Source organism: Scatophagus argus, chromosome 3 (genome assembly GCF_020382885.2).
Source record: "Scatophagus argus isolate fScaArg1 chromosome 3, fScaArg1.pri, whole genome shotgun sequence".
Taxonomy (NCBI): Eukaryota; Metazoa; Chordata; class Actinopteri; family Scatophagidae; genus Scatophagus; species Scatophagus argus.
The window spans coordinates 7,065,605-7,078,323 of record NC_058495.1 but is presented as its reverse complement, the minus strand read 5'-3'; the positions used below and the strand labels follow the sequence as shown (position 1 = coordinate 7,078,323).

The window sequence follows — 12,719 nt, the reverse complement described above, 5'->3', positions numbered from 1 at the left end:
GCTGTTTACAATCATCACAGTATGGCAAATACGAAGGACTACTGGACGTTTTAATGCTAACAGTAAGATTTATAATCCAGCCTGAAATGTGCATTTATCAACTTTTGACTACAATGAAGTAAAGTTGTTGGTAAACATAGACCACCTGCAGAATATTCAAAAAACATAAACAGAGAAGAAAACTGTCAATGGTCTTTATCACAAACTAATTTGGAGCGATAGGAGATCGATATGGCGCTGAGAGAATTAAAAGTTTGTCTCCTGGGGGTAAGTCACCATCGATTTTTATCTGAATAATAAAGTCTGTATTCCACACTGCACAGCTAATTGTACCTGTGGCATCAAGCAATATTGCCCTTCCATCAGATTGTACTATGCTGGTGGACGTGTTTGCTTACAACACCTAAATATGATGATAGCTGTGATCAAGTTGGTGACAACACATACATGTAATTGTATAAACACATTGCACTGTCTTTTCTGCACTTCAAAAATTTGAATCAGTCCCACGAACAGTATTTATGTGTGTTTAAATTGCATTCCAACTGTGTGTAATCATCACGTTTCTGCCAACATCCTATTAATTTATACCACTTGGATTGTTTGTCAGACTAAACAAGACATTTGAAGTTGTCACTTTGGCTACCTGAAACAAGTGCTGGACATTTTTCTCTTTTTTGACATTTTACAGACTGAACAATTCATTAAACTAAAGGAATGATGAAAATAATTGATAGTTACAGCCCTAATTCATAAATAACGTCAAGCTAAATGACGTTGGTGGTCTTTTCTGCCTTCACTATGTACAAAGGATTCACAGGAACAATATTCATGCATGTCTAGAGTGCTTATAACAACAGCATAAGTTATCCTCAAGCAGTATTTCATTATTACATTTTTGAAGTAACATTCGCACACCTCCACTTTTCAACTAATGTGATCTTAATGTGGCTGGAAGAAGGAAAGTGCCCAATAAAACAATAATGTCTGGGCATCTTGCCAGAGAATGTGTTTTTATGGTTGTGATTATATATCTAGTACTGGTTTCTGGTCGTGTTTAGTAAGCATCTTTTTATTTTGTATCTACAGGACACTGGTGTTGGAAAATCAAGTATTGTTTGGAGATTTGTAGAGGACAGCTTTGACCCAAACATTAACCCAACAATTGGGTAAGTTCCAGATGTTGGCAATGCTAGAAGTTCTGTTTGTTCTCTGTTTCATAGGTTTGTGTTTACAGTTGTTGTAGGACATCATCATGCAGTCAGTTAACTTCTCTCTATTGTTCTATGGATTAATCAGTTCCAGGTATAAAGCAATAATTGTGATAATCAGTCATTCAAAATGAAAACAATCATTAGTTGTTGCTCTAATTCTGCTTTAATTGCTAATTAATCATTTAATCAATTTTTCAGTAAGAAGTTGCTTCTGTGTCATGACATTATACATACACAGAATTTGTCATTATTTTTGACAGTTTATAGGCAATGTGATCAGTAAATGCTAGACCCCAACCAATATATCAGCAATGTCAATATTACTTACCGATTTTAGCTGATCCCTTCTGTAATTTATCCACAGAATATGGGTAAGTGTATTGTTGTTAAATGTTTGTAATATCAAACTTTTATTTTGGACTTGAAACCAAATGTTGATGTTGTTGTCTGCCTGAAATGTACAGTAGCCTGTTATTTGGTAGGACTCTAGTTGATACAATGCAATTGAGACTATGAATTTTTATATTCATGCAATTATTACTTTACTAAATCTGGTTGGCAGTTGAAGGTGACTTAAATCAACTGCTGATCTAAAAGAAGATGTGTGTTATATTTCTATGTATGCATGCAATATTTTTTGGAAAACATAAAAATGAAATGAATATTTTTATAATGTTACATAGTATATCAACAATGAAACTATTTTTGTTTATCAGGGCATCCTTCATGACCAAAACAGTGCAATATCAAAATGAGCTGCACAAGTTCCTGATCTGGGACACAGCAGGACAGGAGCGGGTTAGTAATATCTATATAATAATGTGTTTTTTTTATACATAGACTAATGGATAATGAACCTGAACAAGATTCACATGTGTTTATGTTTTTCATAACGAAACCACAGCAGCACCCATTTTTGGTAATCAATCTGTTAGACTTGGCTTGTTCAAAAGTCTACTGATTCCTCCCATGTGGCTTTAAAGGAAGTGACATACCCACATGTTCTTGTACCACTCCCTGAACTACTGAACTAGCCTGGGGGAAAGCAAATAGTGCAGTTATTCATTGTTTCTGATAGGGGGCAACATTTACCTCCCTATGGGAAGAGCGCTGCCCCCTACCTAAGTGCAACCTCCTTCTTTTAGTGACCTTGTTTTAGGTGTCCCCTTCATGGATTTGCATTCTTTACAACAGTGAGTGGTTTCTGTTTAGTTTAATGGGAACATCAGCAACTTTTTTCCCCTTCTGCCACCTCTAAGCTTTGTCATGCCTCTCTCTTTCCTCTTGCTCCTTCTTCCTCATTGCATTCTTACATTTTGAGACGCACACAAAGGAGTGTCATTGCTTTTCTATTGTGTAATTACCTTACAAACACGCACAAAATATGTTGTTTGTTAGCAGCGATCATATCCGGGTGACACTTCTTATGTTATGTCTGCTCCTGTATGTCCATTATAGCAATATTTGAAATGTCCACACTCCCACACAAAATTTAGGAATGAAACTACTTACAGATGGTATGTGATACAAAAGACAGGGCACATTTTGGTTTTTGAGTACGATTTTAGTATACAACCCTGTCCAAACTACACCAACCCCCAGGCATTTGTAGCTTAAGGAACTACTTTCTTTTTTGACTCACACCCTGCATCGCAAATTTCTCTGTATTAGCTTTCCACATCACTTCCTCTTTTTTTTTGTACATTCCATTCTCTTTTTCTCACGCATAATCTCGTGCTGTTACAGTGTCTTATCCCTGCTGCTGTCCTCTTTAGAAAGGTGAGATAAGATTCTGTTGGTCTTTTATCCTCATTCCCCAGGAGCCTTGACTTCTTGAATGCCTTGAGTGGTCAGTGCAGCCCTGTTTAAGATGAGAGGATGAAACCCAACCCATCACTGACATGTGCTGATGCACTGTCATACCTGAAAGTCACTACAACTTCACATCCTCTTTATTTCCCCAGCATGTTTACTCCTCTGGAATATTTTGTTTCATTTCTCCTCATGGCAGCAGTTTTTTTCCATGATTATTCTCTTGTGTCCTTTTTCATTTTCTCCACCTTTTCATATCCCACAAATCCATGTTTTCACTCCCATGTGGCCTGTCAACTTTCCAAGCTTTTCACATCTGTGTGGGAAAAAGTAGCAGCATTCTTTCAGTAGGTTTTGCATGTGCTGGTGTTTTCACTAAAGGCTGCTGTGGTATTTTGCAGCCTTTCATTGCGTGTTTGGTAGCTGTCTGTCGAGCTCTGGCCAATCAAAATCTGTTGAGAAAGGGGAACACAAAGCCAGCCAGTGCACATGGAAGGAGAGACAAGGGCAAAAAGGAAAGCTCTGTGATTTCCCAGATCCACAATCCATAGCTCGAGACCAGATGAGGCCTTCTGAGTACATCTGAGCCCAGCTGTCAACAGCTCATTGAGGCCTTCCCTTTGACTGTTCCCTCTTAAAACAAGCAAGAGCCACTTTGTGTCCTAATGGAATAGGAAGGTTCCTTTCATTATGCACCCAGCTCACGGTTTGTGCAATTAATCCGTACTCATCAGGTATCAGTGGGGCTGTTTTCTGGGCTGCTGTGTGGCCAGACGTCTGGCCTCACTGTGATTACTCTTATGGTTAAAGCTGAGATAGACCACACAGGACTGGTGGTGGTGCGGCTCAACACTATCCAATGAAACAGACAGCACTCTCCTCAGTGCTTCTGCCAAATATCCCAACTTGGATTCCCGTTGGTGGACTTGGGGCCAGTAACAACTGTAATTATGTGGAATGTGTGCTTTCCTGAGGTAACTGTGTCACTCCAAGATGGATAGTTTATTCCATCGTATTGTAAAGGAAAATAGAATTGGCGGGAAGGCAGGGTCATTTCAAGTGAAGGTCTTTTTCAGTCATGGGCTGTTTCTTTTAAAATAAATATCATTAGTTAATATATGACACATGGTTTTATTAGTCTGTTTAAAGACCCTTCCAGTGTATATTGCAATAGGGCATACAGAATGTTTACGAGTTAGAGAGGGAAAGTCATCCCATTTAAATTTTCTTGAAATATGTTATGTTTGTTTTGCTAATAAAAATTTTGAAACACTTACAATGTTGTTAGCATTTCAGCTGAAATAAGATCAAATAAGAGTTAATGGTCCACATTTGTTTCAGCAGAAAAATCTTTTAACAATGAGTGAGTGTGTTTTGGTGCTATCGGACTGCAAGCAGTTGCTATTGGATGCTGGCTCACCATATTAGTTTTGTATGTGAGCAATGGCTCTTGAGAATACTTATATTCAAGTATTTGGTCATAAGCCAAAGCAGTTGCACAAATAATCAGAGCTGATGATGAAATATGATGGGAAAATCAGATGATCTCCGAAGTTGTTAGAATTCAACATGAAGGAAACATGAATGTTTGAACCAGATTTCATGAAAGTACATCCAGTAGTTGCTGAGGAAATGTGATCTTCATGGTGGCACTAGAGGAAAAGTCAGGGGATGACCAAAATTTGAAAGTGCTATCCTCTGAGCACAATGAATTTATATTCCAAATTTAAAATTGTCAATCTATCCAGTAGCTGCTGAGATACTTCAGTCTTGCCACTAGCATGGCTAATATATTTTTAAATATAATAACCTCAGGGTAATTTTTGAAGCCAGGTTTCAGTGAGCATTGGAAAGTATTCTACCAGGAAAAATACCAAAACCTGGCATAAAAGAAGAAGCCCCAACCTCCCAGGCAGTTGTGGCACATGCTGTTTTGATTATGCCTGACTTTGTGATCTATTGGGTTTAGATCAAATATATAGTCTTCCATAAATATCAAGACGCTAACAGCTTTTGACACTTTCTGCTCATCTTTCTCTTGATGGCTACCACATGTGTTAGGTCATGGTGGAAAGACTTGCCATGCTTCCATTTTGAATAAAGCCACTTGGATTAAATAGGCTCAGAACACCGGGTATTTGGTTTAGTGCAATGGTATGTGGTGTCTTTTTTGCTAATTGTTGATGTAATTGACCTGTGCCTATATAACAGATTAGCTATAGCTTATGAAAAGCTTAGGCAGTGTTTCTTGAGCTCCAATGGGTGTGAAAATGTATAATTACAATTATAGTGCAGGGTCATTTAGTAACCTTTTCAAATCCAAAAAAGAGAAAGTGGAAGGAAATCAAGGTAAAGAGTCTGGGATTGATTTCTCTGAATAAGATCTTCTAAATACTTGGTCTTTACATTATATTATTATATCCTATTAACTGTCATTGAATTCCATTTTCACATGACTTCAAAGCTATGCAGACCATATAGCTCAGCCTAAGCTGCATAATATAGCCTCGTGTAGGCTGAGACAAAGGTTACTCAGAGGTTTCAGACATGCAAGGCTCCTTCCTGTCCAAAATGTCCTGCACTCATCATTGTTTATTTTCCTCCCACAGTTTCGGGCCCTAGCACCTATGTACTACAGAGGCTCAGCTGCAGCCATCATTGTTTATGACATCACAAAAGAGGTATTATTTACTTTCCTCAGCTAGTAATCCACTAAGTACTTACTGTATAGTTTAACTGTTTTGTTCCATTAAATTTAGTTCATAAGTTTGTTAAAGTACTTCAGTATTTTCAGAAATACACATACACATGCTTTCTTGTCAGGTCGCTTTGATAGATAGGTTCTTTAGTGATCCTGAGGGAAATTCAGTGTCCTGTTGCATCAGTACAGAACAAAAAAGTAGTGAAAGTAAAAAGTACAAAAATATAAAGTATAAATAAATATTTAAATATAGAATATATACTGGAAAAAATTAAAAAGAATAATAGAATAAAAACAGTCCAATGGTGTGTAAACAACTGTTGAGTGAGAAAGTGGGGAAGAAAGTGGACGATGTGAACCATTCAGTGATGCAGTCCAGTTCTGTCCTCACCGGAAGGAGTTCAGGGGGCTTACAGGCTGAGGGACAAATCAACTCCTCAACCTGTCCATGGAGCAGGACAGAGACAGCAGACTGTCGCTGAATGTGCTCGTCTACCTACTTATGGTGCTTTGCAGAGTGTGATGGACATTGTTCATTACAGATATAAATGCAAAGCCAGCTAGATTTTGTTACCTTAGGTCAAAACAAGACGAGTAGTTTCCCCTGTATCCAGACTTTATGTTAAGCTAAGATAACTGGCTGCGTACTTGACTGTCCTCTAAGCTAATTCTCGGCTAAAAAGCAAATAAGCAGATTACATGACATGTTGAACTCATCCTTTAAACTTTTATGTGGGACAGTATGTGCTTACCTGCTCATTGATTCATTCAGCATAATGCATTGTTTATCTGTATTATCAGGAATCTTTCCAAACACTGAAGAACTGGGTGAAGGAGCTGCGCCAGCACGGTCCACCTAATATAGTGGTCGCCATCGCTGGAAACAAATGTGACCTGTCAGACGCCAGGTGAACCTGACTGAGAGATAATGGTCATGCACAACAATGCTAGTGTGCAGCATGGTGGTGCCTCCTCATTTTCAGCCTGGAAGTGGTGATGGGATTTTAGATGGAAAAAATTCTTCTCAGGAAATATGACCTTTTAGCACCAGAATAATATTGTTTGGATTAGAAATACTTAGAAGTTCGATATTGGCTGTCACACTGATTAACGTTAGGAGTGTTTGCAGTGGAATATAAAGTGATCAGACTTTCACCTCTTTTGGTGCTGTAAATTTCTAATAGGAAAGTTGTGGCTGTGTTGTATATAATGTTAAATTATCTTTCATATTCTGGTATTTGAGGAGTAGTTGAAGATATCATTGTATTTATTTTGTATCCACAAAACTGAAAAATCTCCCAGACTGAGATACATGTATGCCTTTGGCAACAAGAGCATCCGTGAAACTGGGAAAACTTCCACGTAACAGCTGTAGAGGTACTTTTGATCGTTATCAGTTGATGCATGAAATTGGAGAATCTGTTTGTATATGGCATCATAATAATTTTGACATACCTTCTGTGTTTACAGAGAAGTGCCAGAGAAGGATGCCAAGGACTATGCTGACTCCATCCATGCTATCTTCATAGAAACCAGTGCCAAGAATTCCATTAACATCAATGAGGTGTTTATAGAGATAAGTGAGTGTGTTTATTGTTTTGTTTTTTGTTTTTTTCAAGTATTTGATGCAAGTGGCCTCTATACCCTAGGCCCTGACAAATTAAGCACTGTACAGTGTTAAGATTATTATCTCCCTTTGTGTTTTAAAGCATGCTTTGAACAGTATTGTTCATTAGAAGTGTATTCTCCAAATATCCAGGAGTGCTATTGCTCATTTCTGTGTTTGTATCAAACTTCAGAGAGTGATGCACTAGCACCTCTTATGCCAAGGTACAGCTCGAAGTGCTTAACAAAACTTAACTTATCTTTTATCGTTCTGTAGCTGCCTCACCGATGTTCACAGTTTATTTTAATTTTTTACTCCTCTGCACTGGTAACAGCCGTGGCTGGAGGCACTATGTTTACTGGTTGTCTGTCCGTATGCCCATCCCATTCTCATACACATGATATCTCAGGAACACCAAAGTGGAATTTCTTCAAATTTGGCACAAATGCCCACTTGGACTCAAAGATAAACTTATTGGAATTTGGTGGTCAAAGGTCACAAAACACGTTTTTAGGCATATCTCAAGAATTCATGCACTAATATGGCAAAACCATCATGCGATGGACCATGTGATGAGGCTGTCTATCAGTCCTGTGAATTCCTGCAAAAATAGCCTCTAAATAAAGACAGCATGTTTATCACTGAAAAATATTTGTTTGAATCATACATGTTAGTGTAGTGAGAACTTCCATTTCACCAAAAACATACTTAATATCCTTTATTAAATTCAACTGTGAGATGGTTATGTTAGTTAATCATTTGACAACAACGTACATCAATAACACACTCCCACTCACTTTTAGTATTTTTTCCATACTGAACATAATAAATACAATCAAACTAATTGAACTAGCTTTGAATAAGTGTGCCACAGGAAAGTGGGGCATGGCTGTCAATTAATTAATTACTGTTAATTAATTGGCATTGTGCTAACGTGAAAACTGTGTATTTTGTAAATAGCAAAAAAAATATCACAAAATCTTCACATAGTAAGAAAAACTGGGTATGGTGATAGAGAGTTTAAGACAGAAGAGGAAAGCTAAATGCTGGGAAACCTGCATGTTTGCGTGTCTCTTCAAAGGTAAGCGCATCCCTGTAGCAGACGCGGTGGGAACAACTTCAGGAAAAGGGTTCAAACTGGGACGGCAGGCCTCAGAGTCTCGCAGGACGTGCTGCTGATGATGCCAGTGACTGTACTGTCCCTACATGACCGGTGACCTGACCTTTGCTTACCTGCTGTGTGCTCACCTTGCTTCAGCTTACAGCCACCGCACACTTTCAAATACCCCTCTGTCACTGAAACTGGGGTGCAGCATTGCCATACTGATGGTTGTAGCAAACGCATTTCCAACAGCAAATCGTCATATATGAAAATTGCTGGCAGGAGAATTACTTCAAGTTTACTGAGCAATGACAAAAAATGCTGCCTTGATATGTTGATATGTAAGTGGAGTACCCCCATACATAATGTATACTTTTACTATGCTCTCCATTAACCCCTGTTTGGTGTATTGTAGCCTAAGCTTAATCAGTAGAACTTTACAGATACAAATTCATGGATTCAGAAGTCATTTGCACTTGTAAATTTGTACAAATCTATTATCTTTCAACCAAACCATGGACTGAAAATAGTTACATTTCACCAAATTATTTTGATAGTCTTTAAGTTATTGCCTGTTGTTTATGTGGGAGATCTCTTCCCAAATATTCTCAACATTGTGAAGGATCTATACCATCACTGTGTGTAATCACGACTTTATCCTTATGTTTTTGAAGACAAAAAGGTTATTTTGGTCATCAATATGAGTCTTTCGTCTCAATTTTTGTTTTTCAGAAGGATATTTGGAGAGATGTTGGTAATTTACGGTCAGACAGGAAGGATTGTGCACGATAAATGTACGTTTTTATTGTGTTACTGCTGTTGTCGTTAAGATGTTGTTCACGGCAAAATAACAAGTGGGCGTTGGTGTAAATTGCAGTCGCATAGTTAAAAATGCGGATGAAAGCAATGAAAGGTGTTGAGAGCCTATTTCCTTATGTTGTAGGTATAGTTTGATATTTTGGAAAATCCTGAGAAAAAATTCTGAGACTTTTTATTATTGGAGTTTGTTATATGTAATATGATAACAGTCTCAAGTCCTCACATGAGTTCCACCCTTCCACTTTTTTTGTTTTGACTGAATCTAGAATATGAAGTTACTTACACAATATACTGCCAGTTATCCCACAATATTACTTTAGCTTTAGTTTTCTATTGTATCCTCAGTCATTTACTGCTTCTTCACAACAGTTTTATAGTGTAGGGTGATATTTGTGAGGTTTTGCCAAATTCTTTAATTGTCCCATAAACATTTTTCATCTTTTCTTTTTTTTTGCATAATCAGCAGTGGCTTGCACATGCAGTGTTCTTTTACTACCTGGCCCATGATGAAAACAGTTAGATCTGGAAACTAGGCATTGTTCAGGGGAAACTCAGATTTTAGAGCATAAATTTCCTCATTTTGCAGAATGGTAATAGGTGCAGAATTAGACGTGGCACTGTGTCGACATGCTGACCCCTTAATGAACCATTCTGCTCTGAATTACCGTATGTGCTTTGTTCCAAGGTCTGCTTTCTCATTTTCCTTTCTCCAGCTTCTTCACTCCTTGAAATTCCAGGCACTTAGTGTACTTAGCACTTAATGTGTCCCGCTTTCACTTTGTGTCAGACAGATATGGTTTGCTACACAACAGCTTTCGCAGAGCTGTCATCCTCTGACATTCGTGAAAATCCTCACTACTCTGTGTTCCTTATGCAATGTTACAGTAGTCTCATTTACCTCTTCTATCAGCCTAATTGAACACATGAACCCCCACAGATGTATTAATTCTGTGTAATTTCATGCTTTTCTGTGTCGCTGTAGCCCCAAATCTTCTTTGCAGAGTTGCCAAAAAACACAGATGCGGGCTCAATTAGGCTGCATTGATAAATTTTGATTGTGTTCATTTCTGTAAGCACAAGATATTTTATTTGCCTTTAATCCTCTTAAAGGGACAGTTCACCCCAAAATCACTCAAAGCTTTTTTTCCCTCGATCTGTGTGCCATTTGTTCAGGTAGTTTGTTTTGGTGTGAGTTGAGTTGAGTTTTGGAGATATCAGCTGTAGAGCTGTCTGCCTTTCTGCCAATATAACTAGATGGCACTTTGAAATATAAAGCACCAAAAATACATTTGAAAATCCCAACAGCAATGTCTTTTTACAGAAATCATGACCAGTAATCCACAGACAGTGTTGTGAGTAATTTCATGAAGGAACTATTTTCTTTCCGTGTCACTGCATGGAAGGATCCATGCATCCACTCATTAATGGGAAGCTAGGTAACTAAGCTGGCTAATGTTACTGCTCAGCCGAGGAGGGCACTGCTTATCCACGAGTAGATGTGTGTTTCCTTCTGCTTGGTGATACGATGCTCAGTTCAGTTGGAAGAAAATAGTTCCTACATGCAACTGCTCACAACAATATGTATTTCTGATGTTTGGGGGTGAACTGCTCCTTTAAATATATCTGTTAATGGTGTGTGGTGTGCTCAGTAACACTGCCTGTTTCCTGTTGAGTGCAATAGTTGTTATTATGACAAAGGTAAAATTTGACCTAATCTAAGAAGTCAGTTACAGAATGATATGTTCACACAGTGGAGCACACACTCATGCAATAATGTGATCTTGTTCCCTACCGTCTAAAAAGATGATAATGAAGGGTTTGCATTGACCTCATTTTATGCTGATTTGATGATAGTTTTGCTCATGCATAGTTGATCAAATAAGTAGTGTGATAGAGCCAACCAAAGACCAGAGGGGCATTCTAGGTCAAAAATTAAACTTGTGATTGATTTTGATTCATGCTGCTGTCTTTGATACTTCACCCTGCACTACATCATGATGCTAACCCTAGCCAGTATTTAATATAGCTTCAGCAATTATATCAACAAGGGAATCAGTCTGGTACTTTTAAAGCTGCACTTTGTATTAATTGGCCCTTATTACTAGCGAACGCTCTGTCTGCAATTTGTTATTATCTCTGTGAAGTAACTTGATGGATCATTCTTGTAAAAGTATCAGACTTCTTAATGTCCCTTGAGGTTATTTTAGGTTTTGACTGTTTGCTCAGTTCTCGCTGCTACTAAGAACATGATGCAAAATAATGTCAAATGTCCATTTTACTACAGCACGCATAATTAACCAGATTTTATTGTCCGTGTGATATCATAATTTAACATGCTAATCACATAAATGCTTAAAAATATTTGGAGTTTGTACACGTTTTTCCTTATTTGAAAATGGAAGGCTTGAATAGAAATTGTATGCCGGTTTTGCATTGAAAAATACCAATAGTCTTGGGCTGGCCCTGGGAATGTGATTAATCTATATTATGTTTATTTTTCAGTGTAGATATATACCATCAAATTGCACACAAATCAATAACTATATTCTATTCTAAGCCAGTTGTGCAACCACAATAGACTTGTGCACCGTTTGCAGTAATTCCATCAGCATTGTAGTTACCATATTTAGCTTTTTACTATGTTTCATATTGATTGTAACAAAATGCCTGAAAACACTTGTTTGCAGTGTATTTCCAAATGTGTAAAAAGGGAATTGTCAATTTGTTTACTAATAAAAGATTGACAAAAATATCTTCCACTCCACTGTGTGTGTCTCTATTTTTGTGAAATTTTTCACTGTCTTGTATTAGGCCAAAGACACATTTTTGTATTATTTCATTGCTTGGGGATACAGTGACAGTGTTGTTAGTGATTGGTTGTGTTCACTTGGCAGTCAGCTGTCTGGCTATATATATTTATGACACTTGAGATGCATGTTTGACTGGCAGAGGGCTTTTCACTGCATTTTGAGTAGTGCTGAGGGGGCAGAATACTTCCTCGACAACCTCACCATCCACTACGAACCCAAGTAGGTTTACTGCTTAACTCATCCAGTTTTTGAAATATTTGATATTATATTATTAATTACATTACACCTTTTCTTCTAAAGCATTTTGAAAAACTGGTCAATGGTAAATCTGAAAAATAAGTCTGTAAATTATGAGATATCAATATTATAATGAGGGATTACATAAGGAGGAAAGCTAAACTTCACTGGTAAAAAAAATAAATTGATTTATGAAATGAATTAAACGGTACATGACACACTGGTATAGTTCTGGTTACTTGAATTTACAATTTAGCTGATTTCTATCCATGAAAACAAGGTAGTGTTGTTGTTGATATAATTTCAGCCGCAGACAGGGCACTTGAGTTGTATGCATTGGATCACTGATCCACCTGATTGGAACAGAGCCATAATTATTGTTCATACTTACACCTGTGTTTGTTCTGCTATATTACAA

The 12,719-nt window shown here is 37.6% G+C and overlaps 1 protein-coding gene across 1 annotated transcript; it reads left to right on the top strand.

The window, feature by feature from the left end:
- The first annotated feature begins 129 nt into the window (after nucleotides 1-129).
- rab22a (RAB22A, member RAS oncogene family) lies at nucleotides 130-12,013 on the top strand. Its single transcript, XM_046383150.1, has 7 exons — nucleotides 130-267; nucleotides 1,090-1,169; nucleotides 1,931-2,012; nucleotides 5,636-5,707; nucleotides 6,529-6,635; nucleotides 7,198-7,307; nucleotides 8,415-12,013. The coding sequence occupies exons 1-7, from the start codon at nucleotides 232-234 to the stop codon at nucleotides 8,510-8,512; spliced, it is 585 nt and encodes a 194-aa protein (XP_046239106.1). The 5' UTR covers nucleotides 130-231; the 3' UTR covers nucleotides 8,513-12,013.
- Nucleotides 12,014-12,719: the final 706 nt, after the last annotated feature.